Source organism: Calypte anna, chromosome 3 (genome assembly GCF_003957555.1).
Source record: "Calypte anna isolate BGI_N300 chromosome 3, bCalAnn1_v1.p, whole genome shotgun sequence".
NCBI lineage: Eukaryota > Metazoa > Chordata > Aves > Apodiformes > Trochilidae > Calypte > Calypte anna.
In genome coordinates, this window is record NC_044246.1 from 31,772,057 (window position 1) to 31,797,836 (window position 25,780).

The 25,780-nt window shown below is 40.9% G+C and overlaps 1 protein-coding gene across 1 annotated transcript in view; it reads right to left on the reverse strand.

Annotated features, from left to right (window-relative positions):
- The window catches only part of SASH1 (SAM and SH3 domain containing 1), a 46,653-nt gene extending 22,366 nt beyond the window's left edge, over positions 1-24,287 (reverse strand). Inside the window, exons 1-5 of the mRNA XM_030448140.1 lie at positions 24,201-24,287; positions 22,773-22,885; positions 21,233-21,334; positions 7,100-7,232; positions 3,481-3,827 (exon numbers count right to left, since the gene is read on the reverse strand). Of these exons, the coding sequence (XP_030304000.1) occupies positions 3,481-3,827; positions 7,100-7,232; positions 21,233-21,334; positions 22,773-22,885; positions 24,201-24,219 (714 nt within the window). The 5' untranslated portion in view covers positions 24,220-24,287. The remainder of the gene's footprint in view (positions 1-3,480; positions 3,828-7,099; positions 7,233-21,232; positions 21,335-22,772; positions 22,886-24,200) is intronic.
- Positions 24,288-25,780: the final 1,493 nt, after the last annotated feature.

The window sequence follows — 25,780 nt, forward strand, 5'->3', positions numbered from 1 at the left end:
GAGCAAGCAGCTGCATAGCACTGAAGTACCAGGCCCTACCAGATGTCTCACAAGGCAGTCCAGGGAAATGAAGGTATAGCAGTTATAAGTTACCTGCACAACTCCAGCTCTGGGCTCTGAGTGTGGGTTGTGACAGTCAGGTATCTATTACAAGTATTCTCTTCAGAGGCAGAGTTGAGACAAACAGGAGGCAGAAGATCAACCACTTGTGAACAGTTTTTAGGGCCCAAACTATCCAACAGAGTAACTACAGACAAGTAAGACTCAACTAAGCATAAGACCAGTCCTACGGATTGTACAATCAATTCCCTAAGTTCTACCTGGGAGTCAGTGAAGACCCCTGACCTGAGAGCTACTGCTTTGGCACTCTGTTAGGAAGAAGCAAGCTCTATAAACTGTGTCACTTACTAAACAATTGCATTGATTAGTTCCACTGAAGTAAACAAGCTTCCAGCCCTGGTCACTGCAAATCAGCATACTTATTACTAGTTTTTGAAAAGTTTTCTTTTCTAGCTTTCATGTTGGATGCTGAGTACCTATAGTGCTTGGATGACATTTTTTGTAACCACCACAACTCTACTGGAACTCAAAGCCAGCTTTGTCTAGGATCTACACACATTAAAGAGGGTTCTATGATGTAAAATTTTTTAAAGTGTTTGTTTCCTGAAGCCAATGAGACTGCGGCATAGCTTTTAAAAATTGTTTTTTGTAAGCTTTTGGGACAAACCACAAGTAATAAGATCAGTTTTTTAAAGCACAGCACATTTGCCTATGAGTAATATTGTCCTGTAAGTCCATTCTAACTAATCCTGCAGTGTGTGGTAAACCCAGCAATGAAGAGAGGACATCTGGAACTGCCCTGAGCAAACTTGTCTGTCAAGCCGGTCAGAGCTCCTCCTAACAGAGTCTTCTCAGTAAGCAAAATGTCTGCTGGTAAGAAGGTTCTGAATAAATGTACCATATTAAGCACGCTTATTGTTTCACTATGGACCTCCCCATACATTTAACATTTGACTTCCACCTTCAGAATCCAGTAGCAATACTGTACCAAACAAAAGGTCTGTGGATGAGGACACGGATATTCAATGGAATGGCCATGCAATCAAAAGTACTCTTGTTTTGGGAGAAAAGAAAAACCGGTGCTGTTTGAAAATTTCATGCATGTCCAGGTCACTGAAACAAATATAAATGACAAAAATGAACAGCAAGGCAAGACAGAGTGACCAATTCCACTGGATACATGGGCATTGCAATTTCCCAGAGGTTGCAGCAAATAAGCATTGTTTCTACAAAGCAGGAGTGGCATTAGTTGGTTTGCCAGCTTTTACAGTGTCAGGAAGAAATGTGTTGAAAAAACTACTTAGGGCAGTGTGTCTCCACCATTTATCCCATTCAAATGAGGCTAGAGGAGTAGTCAACTGAAGAATTCCTCAGCAACAACAACAAAATGCTGTCCATTTCTTCTGTGACTGTATCTCTCTGAACTAGCTAAAGTCAGTCCAGATGGTTTTCAGAACCAAGTTACTGTAGTAAGACTTCTCACCAGAAGAACTGAAAAGCTTGTTTCTGTCATTTGTATTTACAAAGACAGTTTTAGATGGTACTTTTAATTATGGGGCACCTGTAGCACACAAGAGTATGCTTTTTTGCCTGAGATACCTCTATTTTTCAACACACAAAAGGATGAGTAAGGTTTCTCTTATAATTGAAATATCCTTATGGGAAAACAATTACTCTGAGCACAATGTCTGTGAAAATAAACAGTACCCTGTGAGTGGCAGGGCAAGCAGTAAATGCAGGAGAAAGAGCAAAGCTGTCAAAAGAGAACATTCATGGTACTGGGTAGAAAAAATCTATCTATTGTGCACCCAAAGAGCAAAAAGTGAATCATGAATTCTTGGTCACCTCCCACAGGTTATTCAAGGAGACCAAGGCTCTTATATCAAGAGTATCTCATGCCTGAAGAAATGAAGCAGAGACCTTTCGAAATAAAATCTGTAGCTGAAGAGGAAAAACTGATTGTACTTTATTGTTCATTGGAATATCTTGCTTAAAGTTATGGGTGCACTGCTGTTTCCACTGACTGAAGTAGGCAACACATCTACATTGTCAACTAAACAAACAACAGTCTAGCTGGCTCAGCTTTGGAGACCTGGCTGACCCCAAAGGCAAGCTCCAAGGAAACTCATCATCATGGTTAAGGGAACTGTCAAAATTGTATCATGCAATCAGGAAGCAGCTTTGGATCTCTCTGCAGTGCTCATATCACTTAATTTCCCATTGTACAGCATAATTTGCTTTTTTTTGGCTGCCCCTTTTTCCTTCTACATAGTGCTCTAAGGGAAAGTGACACGTTCAATCCCCGCTAGAAAGAAGGAGCACTGGTCAGACACAAAGCATAGAGGGAAGTTCTGGGGATGCTGAGCAGTGGGAAGGAAAGCAGTGTCTACATAACGTAAACCTCACTGTCTTTCTGCAGCTGTTCATATAGCAGAGAATAGAGAGCTAGGTGGGTGAATTAATGGGATGCAGACTGGGTAGGGAAAGGCCAATATGACAAAGTAACAGGAGAGAAATAGAGCACAGCTGACTAAGGATGCTCTAATCCTCTGCAAGTTTCATTCATCCCCTGCTATCTCTTTAAGAGAATATTGACTCTGAAAGCATCACTAAGATCGTGTTAATAGCATCTCAAAGCTCCCCTGTTCACTGGTAATCTCAGTTTCTACAAGAGGTGAAATTAGAAAGCAGCGTTTTGTCATATTTATTCTCTCATTGAGTTATTCTGTACACATAGAAACTGAAGAGTCAACAAAACTCTTCTATGATAGGATTATATCAAACTCTTCCCTTACAGCTGAATTACAGCGCTCAAGAGTTTCTAATGGCAAGGAAAGCAGAAGCACTGAATTTTAAAGCATAAAGCAGAAAGCATTGACTGCAACCTCAGAGAAACTGGAAGACCACCTTCATGGCAACTCTTTGACTCACAGACTTTTGGTGGATTCTCAAGAGAACCCTTTTAGTACAGCGATCCACTGTGGCAGCCCACTTCCTCTTGGCCTCCTCATCCTCCTCCAGCAGGCATCTCCTCAGGTCCTGCTTGTCAGCCTTGCTCAGGGTCCTGTCAGTAACGGGACGCACCAGCTGTGAGAGGTTGAGGTGACTGTACAGGCTTCTCTCCACCACATAGGTAATATTGAACTCGCTGACAGAAGTGCGCCCTCGTAGCCTTCTGTTTGGGAAGCCACAACCTCCACCCCCTTTCGTTTTGTGCCGCAGTAATTGTAGGTCACAAGGTGCAGGAGGTGCTCCTTTCCTAGCAGGGCGCTGGCAAAGAAAAGCTCTGGAACAGGAATAGTTAGTATCCATTTTCTTCAATCGGATCTGCTTCCTTACACTTTGAATCTCCTCCAGGGACACCAGAAGATGGTGCTTGTGCCTGTTGCTGTCATAAATGCAAATGCTTTCTGTACTTACCCCATGGCTCAGTGAGCCGAGGCTCTTCTTCATTTCCCCATCTGTCAAGGAGCGACAAACTTTCTGGGTCTTCTCCTCTTCTGGGTAAGAGAAAAATGTCCCGAGTTTCTTGGGAGGCTTAATAAGGCCACGGCTATCAGTTTTGCTGAAGGTCTTCACCAGCTTTCGGTTCGCTCCCCACGTATCAAGACTGCTGGACGAGGGAGAAGTAGTAAGTGAGTCTGTGTCATCCTCAGGCTGCTTTTCACAGGAGCCGTCAAAGTAGAATTGCTTCTTGTGAACTCCAGAGTAAAGTGCTGATCTGTCATCCAGTACGGGTGAGTTGTCAAGGGAGTGCTCTTCCACACCTACAGGGGACAAAAACAGCACAATGCAAGTCATTGGACATGTTTCCGTGTGGAGCAGCACTGTATCTATTTGAGGTATCACAAACTTAAAATGGAATAAAACTCTTCCTGATAAAAGCAGCCCAGAAGGTATTTGCAAGTGGATAAATCTGAAGCAGTTCCTTCCATTTGTGAAATGAGTTCTTGGATGAGTTAACAGTAGGCAGATGACAGCAACCTGTAAGTAAACTCATCGTTAAGCTTCTCTCTCCCATCTGCAGATAAATAAACCCACAGATGCTCCCACTAAAAAACCCTTAAAAGCTGGAACTTGGATCTGATTCTCATGTTTTTCTCTGGTCTTTTCTTCTGAGTCAGGTGTAGGCTCAGCTATTAGATGCAGTACCAAGGAAAGAGTCAAAGAAGAGTACACATCCTTTTCAGTCCCACCTGACCAATTTCACAGCATTCACAGATATGTATCAGAAAAGTAAACAGAAATGCAAACTGCATTTATTTCCTGCCCAAATAAATTTCTGTCTCGACTCAGCTTTGACTTCATCTTTCATTGCTTCCAGTTTTACAGCAGTGCTAAATTCAAACCATTACCAAAGTACTTATGATTTACTAATCTTAACAACAGGACACATTTTAAGATTAAAAAAAAATTTGTGGCTGCACACAGGCTTCCTGCCTCATCTTCAGTTCACTCTGTCAGCAAAACATACTTGACACGTATTTGCTGAAACCTAAGATGCTATTTAACAAAGATAAAACTCATTGGGATAGTTAATCAAAATTGACACACAGCTTCCACTCTTGACAACTTTTCTGGGTAAGTCTGTAGATGGAGTCTGATTTTAATACCACTCTTACTGGAGTGTCCAACTTGCTCTTTTCCCCCTTTACTTCTCAATTTGAACAGAAAATAGACATTCTCCTGGGACTGAGTATGTGCTGATAAACAATTTTAGTCCACTGAGTAAATATGTTTTTAAACAGTTTGTAAAATATTCATTGTGTGTCAACACTGTAACAGATGTTATTTGGAGTGAGTCCATGACACAAAGCCATAGTGACACAGATGTAGATGTGATTCATTTTTAAATGCTATATAAGAATGGTGCCCAGGAGATGGGAAGCTTCAGTCATTTAGCTCACTAGGAAAAGTTGAACACAAAATACCCATGGACTCAGATTTTGGCACACTGTAGTGAGTATCAGATCATCCAGAAGTATATTTAGGGTGATAACAACGCCAATAACAGAAATGTGGGAGAAGGATCAGGGACCAGTATAATTTTCTTTAAAAACTACAGGAACATATGAGGGAAAAAAACTGGCAAAGTTGTTCTTTGTGAGGAGATTCTTGAGGAGGAATCTTTCTTCTGGGAAACTGTACAACAAATTTTCAACCAAGCCTACTCTCACACCTTGTTGAACACTGACAAATTTACTGAAATTTTATTGATGTTAGTCAATTAAATTTTACAGGCAGCTCCCCAAAACCTAGATATCTAAGATTTTACATACTTCACATTCATAACACAGCTCGTCAAGAATAGATCCAGTCAACTGGAAGGCCAGACAGCAGTCCCCAGACCCGACCATAGGGAATTTTGTGATCTTGCAGAGCAAGACTTCAGAGTACTAGATAAAGTACAAACTTAGAGTTATAGATAATTTATTCAGAAAAGTCTGGACTTAAAACAGAGAGTACAGACAGGAAGATTGAAAAGAAGGAAGCAGAGCAACTTTATTTTTCTTTTTCAACAATTAATTCAGTGAGTTTTCTGTGAGGGCCAGGGGTGGAAAATTGTTGGGAAAAAAACCTGGAAGGACCTGGGATACTTAAAAAGAACGACTGAAGGAGAAAAGGAAATTAGGATTTGAAGCGCTGTAAGGGAGGGAATAGAGAGCAAAAGAGATGGTTAACAAGCTGAAAGAAACTCTGGTTAAACTGCAGAAAAGCATCTGCATGCCCAATGGCCCCTGGGTGTCCTGCTCCTGCAGCTGCTCCCACCCCTGGAGCCTCTGGCTGAGTGTTCCTTGCAGCTTTTCCCAGGCTTCCAGGAAGGGATGGGGCAAGGGCAGACATTCCTGGGGTCATTCTATCCCCAGGGTAGGGGAAACATAGTCCTGTTTTGTGTGCCCCGTTTCATAAACCTTATTTTTGCTTTCAAAGTAATCCAGCTTTCTCTTCAGCCTATGAAGTGACAAAACCTTCCCATTCAGAACAAGGCAAATGCCTGGTCCAGAGCTGTAGCATGGCTGTGGCTATCACGCAAGCCAGTAACACCATCATCATGCAGGAGAGTGGCACTAACACCATCATCATGCAGGAGAGTGGCAGGCTAGATCATAAATCTGTCAGCAACGTGCTGTCTGCCACATACCCTAGCAGCTGCACACCTTCTCCTTAAAGGCACTAAGAAGGGATCAGAATACGTCTCAGCTGACTGCAAAGCTGAGGGGAATCGACACAGATCCCAGGAAGGCCACTACCATAGAGGGGTGTCCACAACTACAGTGAGGACTCAAACAGAGCTGTGTAGAGAGGGCTCCTGAGGCTCAGGCTCCATTAATCTGAATGCTCACACATGGATACAGGTCTTCCAGAGTTAATTCTGCTGTATGGCATTCCCAGGGGCTGAACTCTGCTTCCCATTTCCCCACCCTCCTCCTCTTCTTTTCTCTCCCCCCTCTCTCCTGGCAGCAAGGCTCATGTGGGAGCCAAACTGCAAGCAGGCTCCCCCAGAAGTAGGAGTTAACATTACATGAGGCAGTCACTATCCCACAAGAATGCCTGATAGAGTTCCTGTACTTTTGCCACAGGATAATGCCATGTGGCAGAACTGTACCACCAACCAGCTGCTACCCTGCCACAACCAGTGAGAGCTTCACCTGTGTGCTGTCCCAGGCCTTGGGGGAGGGAGCAACATGGTAGTGCCTCTGCTTATGTCCTTGCTTAGCCTGTGGGATTGCTCCTAGTCTCAGTCCCTCCCCAGCACGGGGTATAATACATAAACCAAGTTCTAATCTTTTAATGAGGGGCTCTCCAGGGCTGCTCTGGGAATACCAGATCAGTAACCACATGCTAGGTTGTCACTTTCCTCCTTCCACGGTCTCAAAATTCAATTTCTTGTTTAAGGCATGCACTATAAACAAAGCAGTCTTTTACACCATCCCTTAACAACATGCCACTTCTCCCCTCCCCCAAACCCTCCACATTCCCCCCAACAGAAACATGTATTCACACGTGCAGTTTTAACCATATGCATCTTGCTTTTTACCTTCCGTGCTGGGTTTTTTCATTTCTTCCACTCTTATGAGTTTCTTCCTGACTCTGCGAGTAGAATTCACCAGCTTGTGCAACCGCTTAAACTTCACCGACTCCTCAGTTTCATCATCAGATTGTTCTCTTGACTGGCAAAGAAACAAAAGGAATATTAATAAAGTAGTTGTTCCACAGCTTGTTCCTTCAAGTCAAGTTAACCCAGCTCATCTGCTGCATTGTGTCAATGCAGATCTGTAACTGGTGTTATATTTTCAGCCCAGGTCAGAAAAAAACATTTAAATTACTGAGGTTTTTTCTATTTCTATTTTTTTTTTTTTTTAAATCCTGAAAGCTTGACATACCATTTTGATTTCTAAATCTGTGCAACGTAAGATCCTAGGCACTGAAATGCATTCCTGCTCTTGTCTTTCTTCCCATGCATTGTGTAATAACTACTTCCACGTCCTCTCTCGGTACGTTTCAGGCAGGGCTCTTTCCCAAGGCTCTTCTTACCATACCAGTTATGCTCCTGTGGTTTGGGTCAGTCACTGCTCTGTCTGGCATCTCAGAACTTGCTGTTTAAACCTGGTTATAAACAGCTTCTCCAAACTGAAGCTCTGTCATTGACGACTTCTCTTGGCTTTTTTTTTTCCCTCAGTCTTCCCCGAAAATCAAAACCAGCAGCATAAGAAGGACGGGAGGGAAAAGGAAGGAGGAGACCTCATCTGCCTTGCTCACAAACTGCCACAGCTACAAAATATTCCTTTCCTCCTCCCTGCTCCCTACACTCCTCCTGAAGGCTCTCGAGGCTGGAATTAAGATGGACACAGCATTCCTCCAGCACTGACCAAGGGAAAACTCTGACCTTTTCAGATATACAGTGCAGTCCATATTCCCCAGCATCCCGTTTCGTTTTGCATCTGATCCAGTATGCTCAGTTCCAGCTGTTTTCCCTCAAGTACCAAACATTACAGAGACAAAAAAAATTCCCCTCTCTCCAGCAGCAGTGACACAACAAGCTGAAACAATCCATTCCTTGTGAACAAGAAGACAACTTCGATTTTCAAGCCAGATCCAATGTTCAGTGTGCTACTTCCTCTGTTTTAATCAGTTCAGAATGTGGAAGGCAGTGGGGGGAAGGGAAGGGTAGGGAAGAGAAGAGAAGAGAAGGGGAGAGGAGGCAACAGGGCTCTCTGGCTCGGACAGGACAGCCCTGGCACTGCATGCTGCTGTGCATTCCTGTGTGCAGAGCAGACTCCAGCTGGAGCACAGTATAGATCATATACATTACTTTGTTTTCACCCACAGTCCGAGCCAATTCACTGCATTCCTAATGGTTGGCTCTAAAAATTCTCATACAACTTCCTGTCGGCAGAGCTATCTGGGTTTCCACAGTGTGCTCATCCTTTTTTAATGAAACTTTTAGAAAAAGAAAAAAAAACAAAACCCAAGCTCAAAATAAATAAATAAATAAATAAATCCCCCACTCTCTCCCCCAGCAAAAATGCTGTCTGCTTTTATCTGGAGGCTGAACAGAAGACAGGCCAAACACAGAAACACTTTCTAATACACTGAAATATCAGGATGTGGTAATAATGGTAGATACCATGGGGCAGGACACCAACTAGCATTTGCAGATACCTGGGTACACTACCAATGGAACAAATAGTGCCTGAAGGAGCTAGGGCAGCTGATTGCCTACCTGATGAGCAAGCACCACCCAAGGCCAGCAGAACCACATCAGAGCAAACTTCAGCCGCCTTCTGCACTGACACTGTCATTTACTGATTTCCCATTAATTTGTGTTACTTCAAAACAAGAAGCAACTCCAAATGGATCATATGGCACTAGGAACTGCCATTCTGTCATCTAAGAGCCACAGGAATGCATTTATTATGGATGCAGACTGGCTAGGTAATAAATAATCTCCAGGAATAACAGGGCAGTAGAGTATCAGACTTGTTTATAATAAGATAAATAAGCTGAAAGATGAGCATTAATTCAGAGATCATGTCTGGGAAAACTTAGTGACACATTAAACAGCAAGACAGATATATTTAGATAAGATGAAGAATGGATTGACTGTAATCAAGAAGTTCAGTCAAGACTTCTTAGGCCACCAAGCTCACCTTGGCTAGCAACCACCATGCATCCTCTGCACTCCAGATACATTTATTTTAAATGCAATTACTCTAAGTCATTGCTTTCATTACTTTTTGTACACCCTTGGTTTTCCAGGACTACTGCTTGTCAGTTGTGAGCTCTGTAAGATTTAGAGAACAAGTCATATTTGATCTTTCCTCCCAGGATTATACCAACAAATAAAACAATCAGTCTTACTTTTTCACCACTAGGATCCAATGAAGAACTGTATCCCCCACAGAGTCACCAAAATTCAACAACAACCAAAAGAGCTTTTACAATGTCTGGACTTTGGCATTCATGACTACCAGCATGAGAGCAAGGGCTGAAATAACCTGTATGCAAAGTACTGACATCAAACCTGAGTGGGTAGTACAGGGGGTCTCCTTTACATATCAAAATAAATGAAGTCTCATTTTAATCAAGTTCCAGCTGGTCTTCTCCACCGCTTCAGAACTCCTGGCATGCTTTGAATCAGGGGCCTCCACCAGCAGACACAGACCCCTCCCATTGCCAGGGCTCAGCTGAGAGAGGAGAGAACAGCTTGCACCTAACAACAGGAGCTGTTGGATAATGGGTTGACTAAAAACCAAGTCTGTCCCTTTCGAGCAGTCTATTTCCCATCATATCAGTTAGCATGTGGCATGGAAAATCTTCTGTAAAGGAAAAGGACGGCTAATAAGTTTGTGCAAAAAGGCCTAAAACTATCTGTGACTATGCCAGTGGTATTGCTTCAGGAAACTTTCTTGTCAAATAATGCTGATTCCTTGAAAATGAAACCAGATTGAAAAAGGGTTACTTCTGATTCACTTCCTGTTTTTGAAACTTTTTTTTTTTTTTTTAAAGTTTTTGAAATCATCAGAAGTTTCCATTTTGGCACATGGGAAACAGCTTAATTTTTCCAGCTCAAGCAATGTTTTCTTTTACAGCTAATACTAAACAGAAAACAGAAATGTAAAGCATTCAGCCCATAAGCGACATATTTGGAAATCACTGAACTTCAGTGCTTTGACTTCCCCAGCCCACTCTCTCTACCCTCCCCATTTCTACAGTGACAGGATTCCTTTTTTTTTTGGTGGCTGTCCCTGACTTAAGATGGGAAAATCAGCCCAACCTCCCCAGCACGCTGTGGGCCAGGCAAATGGCTTCCTGGACAGCTCTAGCAGTCAGATCTTGGCGAGGGGCTTCAACACAGCCAGCTGCCAGCCCCTCACCCTCTCCCCCTTTAAGAAGCGTTTCGGTGTGCTGCAGCACTGCAAAAGGGTAGGCATAATCTGTAAGAGAAAGGATGCATCTGCAAGAGGCTGGGCCCAGAGAGTCTTTGGACAGGAGGAGGCTGTGCTGCAGCCCTCTCTGCCAACACCTCCTGCCCCAGCACATGGCTGTTCCCCCCGTAGGGTTGTTAACGCGCTGGTAAAACAGCCAGGCCCTCTCCACTGACCTGTCCCCCTGCCAGAGCAGGCCTCTCCCTCTGCTCCAAGGGGAAAACAGACGGATTTGCAGAACAGTAAATAGGAACAACTTAACTTCCATCTCCTCTGCTCCAAATTTTTCCATCCGAAAGCCCATATGGCTCAACTTTTAATTATTTTGGCTAACGCTGCATGCAGTAATTCTGTGGTGAATGCTTAAGTGTTTCATTTCTGGTTTCCAGGGCAACATTACATCAGATTGCAGACAGCTGGCTCCACAGCCTTAAACCATAACAAATTGGCCAACGCCGATGCACAAAACTCACGCTGGCTTTACAGAGAGAGCCCAGGGCCCGGCTGGGCTGCCGGGGAGCTGGAGAAGCCTGAGGGGCCCCTTGGTGGGGCTCCCTGGGCAGAGCCGCCCTTCCCCGCCCTGCCTGGAGTGAGTGCGTCCCTGACACATCTGCAATGCTCTCACCAGCTTGGAGAGCTCGGCTGCAGGGCTACAGGAAACAGGGAGGAATTTAACAGCCTCTGGAAATTCCAAGGACTGCAGCCACCAGGTACAACACGTCTGGAAAACAATGGAGAGGATGAGGACTGACACCACCACCCGGCTCTTCGCTGCTAACTCCCGTGGACACACAAAGATGCTACCAAATCCTGGAGAGATAGATTCCCTCTGCCACATCTAGCGTCCTTTCTGTTTGGAATACTTTGCTACTCCTGCCACACTTTGCATCATCTCCTATGCAAGATCCAAGTAACAAGCTTTATGTTTGGAAACAAAAAGGAAATTACCACGTGTACTTTGATATTCAAGGACCTCTCTGTAGTTCTGCTCCCAGAGCCCTCTTCGCTTTCTCTTCCACTTTTCTCACACAGGCTCTTTGCTGCAGCCTGTTCTAGAGGCAAGGCACACGCCTTGCTCTGCTGTTCTTTAACACCCATCCCATTTCACACGCCACAGAAATAATAATCCTAACCTCCCCTTTGATTTAGTGTTTCACTCATACACGAACACACACACACAAAACTAACATTTATTAGGGTACTTGGAATTAATTGGCAAAATGTAAACCAGAAGTAAGTAGCTAGCTTTCAGCAGGACTATGTTTGGAAACACTTCATGGTTACAGAAGCAGCCCTTAAAAAACACAAGATAGGCAAAGCCTGCTAGTCATAAAAAATGTTTAAGGAACACTATGACAATATCCAGTTAAAGCTATCATAACTGATTAATCTGTTCCAGCTCCATAAACAAAAACATACACGACTTTTACATGAGCTGTGTAAAGCCATTTAGAGAGATGTTAAAATGTACAATTAACTTTTATGTCCAGTAATAGTTCAGCCCCAAACAGTTGCCTCTAGGAAACTTCCCACCTAAGAAGTAAAGAAATCTCTTAATATCTGAATAGCCCAATTTGCAATTATTTTTGCCTAGCAGGCAATTCTTGTTCAGCAAACTGAGGCAAAAATACACATTCAGACTCATGGGAATTACCGTATCACAGCCCCCAGCCCTGGCTAGCTCACTTCAGAACTACAAGCTTTACAGTAAATGCAAAGAAATTCTGCTGTTCCCTTTAGGAGACGTGGCTACATGTGTCCTTTCTTCTTTCTCTCTAAGAGGCTTGACATCTGCCAAAAAAAACAACCGTTCTAAATTTTTCAAGTTTTATTGAAGATGCCTGGATCAAGTCACAGAAAGGAAAATAGAACAGAAAAAAACTTAAAAGCCCAAGGAAAGGAAGAACCAAGAAATGCTGTGCATGCTGTGCTGTGCCTAAGAATAACCACAAAAGCCTCTTCTCTTTATCCCTCTCCGAAACAAGAGGCACATCCCTCTCCACATCACACTGCATGCTCAGTGACTTACCAGCTTCGGCATTTATAGGCCTAAAGCTCAGTTTCACGTAATTCCCCCTGAGTCCTTAACTGCTGTCAGCTTCGCAACCCTAAAATTTAGGATCAGACCCTTCTTCTTAAGTATTGTATTCGCTCCGTATCCTGGGTGCACAAAACGCCTCTTCTCTGGAGTTACATGATCAGACACCAAACTGGCTCTGATTCCAGCGCTGAATATGTAAAGAAGAAAGAAGCGTGATGCTGGACTCAATTAGCTGTTTTCTGGTCACTGATTGATTCCCCCGGTTACTCGCTAGCTGCATAACTTGCAAGAAAGGCATAAGTCATCAGCTCTAAGCAAATCTTCTATTCACCACAAGGAAAAAAGGGAGTGTTGTACATGGCAAACAATCCCTGTTTTCACTGACGGAGGCTTGCTGACCTCTTGCTGGCCTCCAGTTCCTTAATTACTGTCTATGGAATTTCAGTGGACGAAAAAAAATACAGAGAATCTCTGCAAACCCAAGACGAAGACTGACCCTCAAACACGACCACTAGAGTGGAGGCTGTGTCTGTAGGAAATATAACCGAAGCCCATTACCATGCTCTTTTTATTTTCACTTTTTAATTCTTTTGACAAAAAGCCCCTCTGAGAATTTCCCTTTAGAAAGGGCTAATTTGACAGAAAAATAAACCTTGCTTAAATGTTTTTTATATTAGTGAACTTACATACTTCTCTGCCCCCCTGCCCCAAATTGGTTTCACTGCTATAAAAAAGAACATCACAAAGAAATGGAAAGGCAAATGGTGTTTAATTCAGAAATCTCAGACCGGTCTAGAATTAGCCACGTTGAAGCTTTATGAAAAACTGGTAGCATGACTTCCAATCTCTCCTCCTAAGGTGGGCTCAGACCTTCCTTCTTAAGAAGCAGACTCTGAGATGCTCAAATAAATTGGCACTCCTCTTACAATCAACCATACCTAGTCACAAGCCTTGGGACAAATCCAGAATTTGGACAATTCATCTTAGAGTGCAAGAAAACACTGATGAAAACCTCTACTACTTAGGAGCATGGCTATCCAGTGGCAGAAAGCACTGTAGCAAAGATATTCCCACACCAGTACTCTCTTAAACCAAGAAAATATTCCCCTTACTCAGGATCATACTGTCAATGGCCAGTTAATCTGGATTTGACACAGATCAATCACACAGTGAAATTATAGTGGGGCTAAACACCCACTTCCTTTGATGACTGGTTGATTTAATCAACCATGTAGTTAAATATCCTTTTCCAATTTTCTCCACCTTTGTGCTAGGGACCATACACAGCTTTTCTATTCCCTAGTGACCATGTAAACTAGAATTACTGGTGTGTTGTAGCTGGGTTCTTACCCTTGAATTACTTCAGCCCCAAAACTCTGATGTAAAACCCTATGGAAAAGTCTAAGCTTCAGATAAAACCAGCTGGTGTTCTCCAATTTCAATAACATACTGACCCACATCAAGTCAAACACGACAGAGACTTCCTTGAAATTTATCCCAGATTTCCTTAAAAAGTTCATGGCCATGACTGAAACTGATCTAAGTTGGGGGCTTTGCAACTTGAGTTTTGAAGGTTTCGGGTTTCATTAAGAATGTTTAACAAGCCTGTGATCCTAGCAAAGGCTGTTAATAGAAAACTGAGGGAGGCTCAGATGTGATAATCTGCATCATATCCTGAGATTAAAAATAAAGGCCTCCAGAATTTAAAAAAAAAATTAACAGAGGTCATAAATGTTTTTGCCACTTCACATAATTAACTGCAACAGCATGAACTGCAAAGACTGCATGAATCTAAAATGTGCAATGGTACTGTCAGCCCTCTCACGTAAGTTGCAGGAAACAGTAATTCCATGTCTAGGCTTGGTCTGCAATTACTTACAAGGAAAGCAAAGGAGCATCTAATGGCTACTTTGGTGAAAGATATATTACACATTAGCTGTGACGACACTGCTTGCTGAAATTAGTGGGAAATATTTGTCATAAGTAACAAGAACACAAAAATTTAATTCTCCCAGGAGGTCTGTCTTGATACTAGAATAGCTGCTTAGGCAAATTCCTAGATGTTAACTGTTTCCAGGTTTTAGTTAAGTAATTTTGAGAATCACATTGCTGATGTTTGCATCTGCAAGCCAGACACATTTCCTCTGCCAGACACAGTGTTTATCTGACAGATTAGCATAATTAATTTTAATGACATTACAACTGTACTCATGTACATCATAGGTGCATGTGGCTCATGCAATCAAGCTCTTCAATACATTATTTTACATGTGTTAGAACACAGCATTCCTTTTTAGTTCTCTGTAGAGTCCTCTGCACATGGGAAAGAGATTTTCTAACAATGTTCCTCCAAGTTCACCTTTTCTTTTGGCAAGGCCTGGGGAGAATCTGCATTCTTTGGTGAAGATTACACTGTTGATGAATAGAATACAACACTGTCCCTGGAAACCAACCCCTGGAAACCAACCTCCCTGCACTTCAGGAAACCAAGGGTGGAACACCAATGCATGAAATTCATATCAGAGAAAAAAAATTCAGAAGAGAAAGATTTAAATCCCTTTAGTGAACAGTGTAGTAATTTAAAGTACATTCTTAGAGTATTTTGAAACAACCAAACTATTAATATTACTGTCCTGAGTGCAAGGAAGGAAACACCAGGAGTGGGGAGAGGGAGCAAGTGGTAGCCAGCAGGAGTGCAATTAAAATTTTCTATTGTATCACAAGTAAAGATTATTCAGCCTGGGTCTGCCAAATAGGGCAGTGAAACACATGGCTTTTGAGATTCCTCGTTCTTTAACTGAGCCAGGCTTTGTTCCAATTTAATAGGCTTGGTCTCAGAAAAGATGGGGGCAGGGAAACCACATTATGGATTACAGCATCTCCTGCTGGCTGAGACATGCATGGAGATTGGTCATAGGAAAAAGCTGTTACCACAGTCTTCTACTCTCTAGGTAGTGAGAAGAGCAATTATGCAGATGCCCAAAGGCAAAAAGTAATGTGATTTAATGAATATTAAATTAATTTGCCTTCCCAGCTCTTATCCTCCCCCACATATGTAGCCCAGTATTTTGTGGTAAAGTCAGACAGGATCGTCTGAATGCAGTCAAAACAGAAGGGGTTATGAACACACTTAATTGGAGTCACTGATTGTGCCTTATTGTAAGCTCTCTTCAGTCACGAGAGCAAGAAGTCTTTTCTCAGAGACCTTACAACAGACTAATTACATCCAGTCTTCATATCTGCAGGAGCAAATCCTACTGGCAGTGAGCAGGAGGTTTACTTGGGCCATGCTACTGCCAGCTGCTCAGTACAATCTTGTGGTGACAATGTTTGGTCCCACTAGGGATGCAGACCTAGCTAAATTGTATCTGATAACAACACGGCAGGTCTTGCATGGCACACAGTACTTAAAGAAGGGATACAGAGTTTTATTTCTAATTAAATAAATTTCTCCTGCAAATTCTAAAGCATTCTGAAAAATTTCAGGCCAAATAGGTAAAAAACTCCTTACAGAACTCTAAATAACAAAATCTAAACACATTAATGACCTCTCGCTCTTGTATCACCACTCCACAGGACTGACCTTAGTTAAAATTTTTGTAGTATCTGAGGAAGTGTAATGATGATCTATGTTTCTCTCATGAATTTTTGTATTATTGTGCCCATAGGAACACTGGTCTTAGGCTTGGAGAGAGAGAAAGGAAAGATGGTAACAAAACATGCTGTAATTTTTTTGCTGCTAGCTTTCACCCAGAGGTACTAAACACCATCCCTGATACTGTGAAGGGCAGCCAGTGCCTCTCAGGACAGGTCCCTGTGCTGGACATATTGCATGGGAATGTAGCACTATCATTTTGAAGAGGTGTCTTATTATTGGGTCCTTTTTCAGCTTTACTGTTACTAAGCACGAGCAGTATTATAGGAACTTGGATGGTAATAATAAATACACCACCCAATACAATGAGGCACATCAGGGCCTTTCAGGAAATCTTAATAGAAATTGGGTCACCAGACTCTTTGGAGCAAAGATGAAAGCTGTGCATTCATTCATAGTCACGCTCAGCAGCAGCTCCTCTCTCTTACTTCAAAGAACATGCAGGGTCTGGAGATGGGACCAAGCTTTCCAAGAAGAACTGAAACAGAAATATCTTCCACTCTTTAGCCTTTCATGGAAAAATAAAAAACCCAAAACAACTTCCAAAACCTGGTAGGTCCTGTGATAACTGCAAAAACATGGTCCTAACATAGTGCATAGCTTTCAAAATGCTCTGAATATCCCTGCTGCTTCACTTGAAACACTATTGCTTAAAAATCAAAAAACTTGAACTCATCAGACCCTAGTCTCCATTGATGGTTCACTGGTGGGTCTGCATGCTGGTTCCCAATATGCATTGACTTGCAGCCTGGTTCTAACAAGTTAAACTGACTATACCAAAAGAAGGGCTTCTTTTCTGCATACTTAAACAATCTTGTAGAATGAGCAATAATAATGCTAACAAATGGTTATATATTTTAAGAATCAACCAGTAATATGAATAAAAAATCAAGTTTAAAATTGCTGCATTCAGAAAGCATCTACAATCAGAATGACTGAAATACAGCATAACTGAACAATGTGAATTTGTGTAGTTATACTTAGATTTACTCGAGGTAATTGGTGCTACAGAAGTTATACTGCAATTATTTCTTTTCTTCCTACTCTTCACACTTGCCAAACAACACAATAATGACTGTTGTAAGTCAGAGACAATTCTATTAGACTTTGTTTTTTGTCAGAGTCAGTTTTATACCACGGGTAATACAATCATGATTCACTAGCTTCAGCACCTCTTGGATTGAAACAAATGCAACCAAAGACCATTTTTATCTGTTATTTTGTCTGTGACAATTGTAGTAGACACAAACTCAATATTGCCCACCCTTTCAACTCTTAGCCCTGTTTAACGACTTTGTAAATGAAAACGTCACCAGGAAAAAATACAGAGAATGGGAGCAACAAAAGATTATCTCACTCCACCTAGAGCCGTAGCTGCATGGACTCAATTTGCTGTCATCCATTACAATGAGGATCAATAGAAGATTGAAAAGGGTGGCAATGCAAGGCAGGGGTTTCTCCACCATTGGCCTCATGGCAGATGCAGGTCTGCACGGCACATCTCCAGGTCTGTGCAGCCATTATCCTCAGTGCCAGTTTCCCCCTGGCTGACAGTCCTGGCTAAAGAAGCGTTTGGAAGTAAAACAGCATTGCAGGCTCAAACCCATACTGTGGGAGGGAGATGCTATCTTTGTGCTCCCTGCTCATAAATTTTATGGTCTGTCTCCTGAGGCTGCTAGGGCCACATGTGGCAGGTGGGGAGGTCTTGGGGAAACACACAGCACGGCTCACTGCAGCATCTTCCAAACAAAGGCTGGCTCTGATACCTGGAAGCTTGTGCTAATGAGCTCTGGATGCCTGACCATTATCTGTTGATCAAAACCAAAACACAGAAGCCCAACAAGCCCAACAAAACAGTTCAGCTCAGAGATAATTACAGCTTCATTTAACTTGCATCTACAGAAAATGTCAGGAAAGTTAATTAGTGGTTTATGTCAGTGGCAGCGCACATAGGACACACACTTCTGTCACAGCCTCTATACTGCTTCTCTCTTTTCCTTCACCCCCACAACAAACACTGTAGCTGGTACCAATTAGCACTTTTTCAGAGAGGGCACAGGAAAGGATTTATACTGGTTTCTCCTAATGCTGGTCCTCCAAGCTGGGCTGGAGCCATATCAGCAGGGCTTTGGGGATGAAGAAGCCCTGTTTCAGATGAACTGAGAATTTCAGCTCTCAAAAGTTAGCAAATGAGCTTCTATCTTTAAGAAGCATAAAAGGCACCTCAGTGAACAGAAAGAATGTGGTATGATTTTGAAGTCCTCTCTTTCCCTGGACTTTCTGACTCTTGAGGACAAATAGGCCCTTATCTAAAATCCAGAAAGGGATCCATTTGTATCTGCACCTGCTTTACATCCCAGTGCTTGGCACAGGGCAATGGAAGCTTGTCTAGTGTTACTGTGAGAAGCCTTCACTCCAGCAAAGATGAAACATAAATATTCAGAAATAAATTTGCAAAAAACATGATGAGGAATTTTTAGACTTCTGATGCATCTCACTAAAAAGAAAAACATTTTCAACTGTATTCCCATGTTACCAATTAAATAACACACATGTTTTGTGGTGAAACAAAGGGATCACAGTAACGAAACTAAAAGCTACAAACTGCTTTCAAGTGGCACAGAACCAAGTCACCTACTGACTTGGCAATGCCTTTGTTTGTTTGTTTGCTTCTTAAGAGCAAACAAAAAGGACATACAATTAACAGCACAGCAATGACACTGGGCTGCCTCTCTTTGGATGCTGAGATGATGATCCTTCAACCCTTTGTGATTCATCTTTAGGGTTTAGCATTGTAAGAGTATGAAATGCATTGCCTGGTACATTAATTTAAAAGTTGAGAAACTGAAAAAAAAAATCCTTAAATCAATCTTTAAAATGAGTTAACGATCAGCAGTGATGTTAGTCATAAACACATGATAGTTGTACAAGTTTTAAAAAAACAAGTGGTTGTTTTTCTTTCTTTCCTTAAAAGGAAACCAACAACAACTAATAATATTTGCCCTTTAGATGCTATTTTGTAAGTGGCTGTTTTTATGCTGTGATTAAAACTTACTTGAAAGCAATGGAGTACTTAAACCCTTACAACACCCCAGATGTTTGGCCTTCATTTTTAGATTCTGGAGTTTTTAGATTTAGATTTAGGTTTAAGCTGATATTCCAAATTTGCAGAGTACAAATCCCACAAATGTCACTGGAAGTCAAACCATTTGGCAAAGAAAGGGCTTGAAAAAGGAACCATCTTTGCACCTCACAAAAGCTGGTAATTTTAAAGAGATGTCCTTTGGCAAAACAGTCTGGGTGAACACATAACCCATCTCTAGACACATCTGATACTTCATCTTGTTGGTTTTTCCCTCTTGCATGTCAATTATAGCCTGAAGTCTTTCACCTCAGTTAACCCTAGTTACTTTCTCGTCCACAAAAAAAGAGAAGCCAAGCCAACTTCTGCTCTAACATGAAGTTTCGCTTTTGCAGGTGATCTGCTTTTCCCTTGAAGGCAAGCAGTTTCACAGCTTCTGTTACATGTAACAGAAGAGAAATTAGGTGCAAGGGCAAAAATCTTGAGAGATATCTACAATGATGGAGTGGAGATCTCCCACTGAAGTTAGCAGGAAGAGGGTTCAAAGTCTACCAGGACAGCGAAGTGAGGCATCAGAGCTCATGGCTTGAAGTGCAAAGATGGCTTAGGAAAATAATTTTAGAGGAAAAGTGCCACAGTGTCCCATTAGGGAGCAAATACTGTCAGGTGTGCACAGCTTTCAGTATCTTCAACGCAAGCATAAATCACTATTAGAAGATTTAAGAGAGAAATTAGGTGTCCTTCTGATATTTGACCACAGAAATGAGAGTTTTGAGGCTCTTGTGCTATAGGTACCTTCACCAAAGGCCTTAAGAAGAAAAAGTTCAGGCTATAAATTCTAACGAAGAAAAGATCAAGCCATTTTCAGCAGGCTAAGCAATCAGCACAGAAGAATCAGGATCTTTCTTTCTCAGTTCTTTGTTCTAATATATCAGAAATGTGCAGAGTATAGGCAAGATAAGTCCCCCCCTTTTCCCAACTAACTAAAGATGAGCTTTTTTTAAAAATTCAAATAAAATCTTCTCCAGCACAAAATATTTTAAACATTACATAAAACAACACAAAACATCTCTCTTTTTATTTAGAGAGGAGAAGCTATCTGCTGCGGTTGGCAGGAAATTCCATTGACAATCAAATAAATAAATCAATCAATGGTCTCAAAAGCCTATGGTTCAATTATATGGGTTACTAAGAGCTTGGATTTGAGAGCCGAATGTGTTCTTTTTTAAGATTTATCTGTGAACTTCCAATTAATGAAAGAAATGAAAGAAGAAATGAAGTGGAACAAACTACTCAGTGAAGATGAAGATATTTGGAAGGAAACATTAATTTAGAATGCCATGACACAAAGAATGTCTGGTGCCCATAAAAATAACAGAAGTTACACAGCTCAGAAATAAAAATGAGAGAGGAAAGCTGCCTGTTTATTGGTCTGAAAAAAGCTGAAAACTCTGGTCTGACAGTTAACAAATGCAGAGATAGAACTGTTTGAAAGCAGCAGGCAGCTACAACTTCACCAGACTCTCATCCTAGAATATATCAACAAGGGCTAGGAAGGCCCAAGAAACTACTTGTCAGTTGCTGTCAACCAGCAAAGTGAAACAGTTCCCTCTAAACAATCTTTTTAAAATATTTAAAAACCTTTAATATAAATTTTGGAACATAGGAATTTTTGCCTGGGATCACTTGTGCTTCAAAAGCTTGGTGACAAAGGGCCAGGTGAAAAAAAAAATAAATAATTATACAATGAGGCAAATAAGACCATTGGTACCTAGAACGACAGACCTTGGAGATTTAAAATCCATGATAAAGACTTCTGCAGACAGAACATAGTGTCACAAGGTCAAATGATACATTTGCTATTAAGAAAACGAGCAGTCAAATCCAGAAATTTCTGTAGTGTAATAAAAGAATTTAAATATTAAATGATACTGGGTAACTACATCAGAATGACAGGTACTTACATTACAGTTGGAAGAGCCATCAAATGTTGAATAAGAACCATCAGGCCATTCTGTAGCATCCACAGTGCTTGGTTGCCTGTGCTGGGCTTCATATTCCTTCAGCTGAAATTGGGAAAAAAAGCCCAAAAAACAATAAACCAGGGAATATTTGACAGTGAGAAGAAGCTATCTATCTTCATTAAAATAGCAAGAGTTAATGTCCTTTCAGGATTTTTTTTCCCTTCTCATAACCAGGAAAAACAGAACTCTGGCACTGTATAGCTTACTCATTCAAAATAAATAAATTCATTTTAGAATCACAAGTTTAAATTAGGAGATTTTTTTTTTCTTAAAAGGAAATTATAGGTAAATATGAATTTCAATCACCTGTCATTGGTAAAATTTAGATTACACATCTCCCTCCCAGAGGCACAGTTTACAGTGGACAGAACAATAGCCTGACAATTTCCTTCATGAAGAAGATGATCCACAGCAAAGACTCAGAACCATCTTTTATAATATTAAACAAAAGGCCACCTTTCCTGTTTTCCAATAAAAGGCTTTAGATACGAAGCTGATCCTACTGTAGTCAAACAGTTGAGAGAATCATCAAAAAGTATCATTACAAAAAAGGTTTCTGCTAGTAGCTCAGACCACTAGAGGGAAACAGTACCAGTACATATATGAACCATACAGACTAAATACAAAGCTTCTCCCACAAAAGTGGAACAGCAGAGGAGAAAAAGAATTCCCAATATTACCACCTGGTAATTTTAATATTTTGCATTTTTTTTTCATAACATGTTTCCAGCAAAGCAATATTTTCTTCAGACAATAACAAAACTTCATATTCTAGAATAATCTATTTCAAGATGTAGTATGTCAGTAAAGAAATACATCTGAGTGCCAATTAATGATCTTAATCAAATTTTCTGCATATCTAATGGAGCCCATACAGAATACCCTGTGTTCCATCACAGTACTTTGCTCAAGGGTACAAAATCAAAAGTGGTGTGGAAACTTTACCACCAACCTTTTGACTCCTGAACAATTAAAGTCTTAGCCCTATTGCTTCACAAAGACTATACCATACAGTTATATTTCTTGTGGTTTCTTACTGTTTAGATTTTGAAAAGAAACACTTGTGACTGCTGATGTACTTATAAAAAAATACATTTGTATTGATTTTCATATCAAATACCAAAAATGGCTGAATATGTTTTCTTGAAGACTATTAAACCAAAACACCTAAGAAACAAGCAGAAGACATTTTAGCTTAAATGGAAGTATTTATTTTATGTTTTAATTGCTGAAAATGGAAGTCTTCAATAACATTGCCCTTCAGCAGGAAAATATTAAGAAATATATGTGTTCTGAAACAAATAAGGCAATGTAAACTAAGAATTGCTATCTAATTTGTGCCGATTTGTGTGATGGGACAAGTAGGCAGACTTTCTCCCCCTTCTCCTACATTTTCTAAACCAATGAAAACTCTGAGTTGGTATATCCCACATCCTTAAACATGTTACACAAGGACACTTAAGTATGATACATATCATACCCTGGCAAGAGCTTCCTCAATGGTGATCATCTTCTCTTTGACCATCATCATCAGCTGGATCCTTTCCTCATCACTCATCGTGATCTCACTGGCCACGTACCCTACATCCTCTCCTGCAGGAAAAAAGCACAGGGATAACAAGCCTGTGGAAAATGTGATGCAGAGAGGGGTGACACTGGATTTTATCCAGTGCTCTGAAATCTGGTCTCCACGTGGATCTGACTGGCCAGAAACAGACCCTCCTCAGCGCAGCCTCATAGTATAATTTCAAAGAACTGAATGATTTGGAAATAACTGAGCAAGAAAAGGAAGTAATTAAAGCTAGAAAACTGTGTACTTTGACAACAAAAGCAAGAAAGCATGAGAAGGAGAAATAAACAGTGACTGTCACCACACAGTTATTGACCCTGAAATACAAGAATCAAAAGGGAAAGTGCTAATGCCAGAAAAGTCTTGCACTCAGCCCTGAGGACCATTGTTGTCACCTGTCAGGATGGATGGACAACATCTCCAAGAAGAGCATGCTGGGCCATTGCAGCTCTCGACTGCAGACTGGGCATGTCCCTTGATCTATCCTGGCCACTGAGCTGACACACAGTGCTGGATGTATTTGGGCTTTTAATTCTAGGACCTCTCCTATCAGCATGGACAATTATAACTTTACTTGAGAGGCAGCAAGGACCCACGCTTGACTGACAGTGTAAATGTGCTCCCTTTCGACCTCCTAAATGGGTTCCTGTCCTCTCTCACAAGCTATCTGAGCACAGATCTAATGAGCTGGACTAGCATCTGTTTGCAACACAAAGATCTAACATACATACAGGGAAGCAGAAATTTCTCTTCTGTGGAAAGAGAAATAATTCAAGCAACACACAGCTGTGTCTTTTGGAGAAGAACTAGAGAATAACATCTGGCAGTCTGAGTGGAATCGTTCCTACTTTTGCACTAGTTACCAGATCCACTTTTACTCTTCCTTCTTGCAGTGTCTTTTCCTACAATAAGAGGTTGGACTCAAGCCTAAAGCAAACAAGTCAAAGTAACAAAATGTCAAAGAAAGGAGAAACATCTCTCCAATTAAAACAGATCAGAATTTCTCTCAGCTAGTCAGGATCAGAAAAAAAAAAAAAGCATCTCACTCATTTACAGATATTACATATTACTTAAAAATATATATTAAGGGCATCACTTTGCACATGTTCCATCACTGACAGACAGGACAGAAGGCATCCCAGCCTCATGTAGATGCTATACTACAGAACATGACTTATTTTTCTGAGCCCTGACACAAAGAACCAAACCTGCAATACTTCCAGACTGACAATCTCCCCCCAATCTGCCACACTATTACAAATGATTTTTACTCCCTAGTGATGTTGGCTCTCTCTTTTTTTGCACAGATAGGTTGTATGCCTTTAAAAAGAAATTTACCTTTTGAAGTCTGCCTCATCAGTCCTTTCTGGTTCTTTCGGAAATTTTGCCAAAAAAACTTATTTTTCTTTTTCCAGTCTATTTTCCCTAAAAGAAAAGTGGGGAGGGAAGATGAGGGGGAAGGGGAAAAGAATTTCAGAAAGAAACATTAATTAGTAAATGCTAGAGAAGCTTTCAAGCATTAAGTTGTATTTTCTAAGTCTAAAACAAGAATAAAGAAAATTTAACTTTTTTTTCCATTTATTTATTCTGTACTAGAACTACACTGATGTAGATATTTCAGGGAAATGCACACACTTTTGTAACTGCCAGTGTAACAGAGGACTTTAAAACTTACATATTTTGGATTGCAAACAGAAAATATTTTACATTCATTTTGATATCTGTAGAGCTGTTAATGTCAAGTCTTGAAGTGTTTTTGAGGTATTTTGTTGGTTTAGCTCTTTTATTGAACCACAATTATGCAGTGTAAGCCACAACTCAGATGAATGATTTACTAATATGTGCGTATCCATACAGAAAAGGAATACTACACATACATACAAACACATGCACACATGCATAAACATACACACACATTCTGCTACTTGGCATAAGAAATTTCATGAGACCATCAGTTACAACCAACTCTTGCTTTTGGCATGTCTGTACAAGGCTGGGTCTCCATGGTCATTAATATCATATCTGCATATGGCTTGATGACCCAGAAGCAACTAATTCATTCTAAAAAAGAAACAAGGCTTGAGGTAGGGTATGTAACTGTTACATTGAATTAGAGCACATGCTATAGAATTTATGCCATCTGCAAGAAAACATACTGTGCCTGGTCTGGCAGAAATGCTACTGATAAAGAGCTGTTTGATCCCTCTGCTTTTGAAAAATTCAAAGGAACTCAGTTTATACAATGCCACAGAGTTTCTGCATGTGACTAGAGTAATTTGGCTCTCACCCTAAAAGACCTTAAGCTGTGTTTACTGACCCCCTGAAACACAGCTTAAGTTTAGAATGGAAATATACCTAGGAAAAAATTTAAAAACAAACAAACAAAACCCTTTCCCATTTATTTTCTTCTCCAACAAGCAAAATAAAATTTGTACAGCTCAACTAGTAAGTTAAGACATAGCAATATGAACTACTTATGGTATGTTTAAAAAAACCCCACAAGCCAAGTGAAAAACAATAGAATACAAGGTCCTAAGAATGCGGAATATTTCAGAAAGAAAGGAAGAGACTTTGGTCTAATGCAAACAGAAATAACAACCCCCCCCAATTATTCACTGGTGGTGGTAATTTTCAGAATACAAATGGATAGGCTAGCAGTGATCTAGCATGCAGACATTTGAAATTCCATATAAGAAATCAAAAGATGCATATTTATCACATGTCAATGCTAGTTGGGCAGTCTCAGTGATCACTAAGACACCCAGCATCTAACCGAATGCTGCTGAGACTCAACCTCCCCCATGCACGAAAGCTGCTGACTTCTGCCAACATTGTGTTTACTCAGCTTTTCACATCACAGCACAAGCAAAACTCAAAACCTGCTTAAGAATTCTATCAGAGTATAGTATAAAATAAAA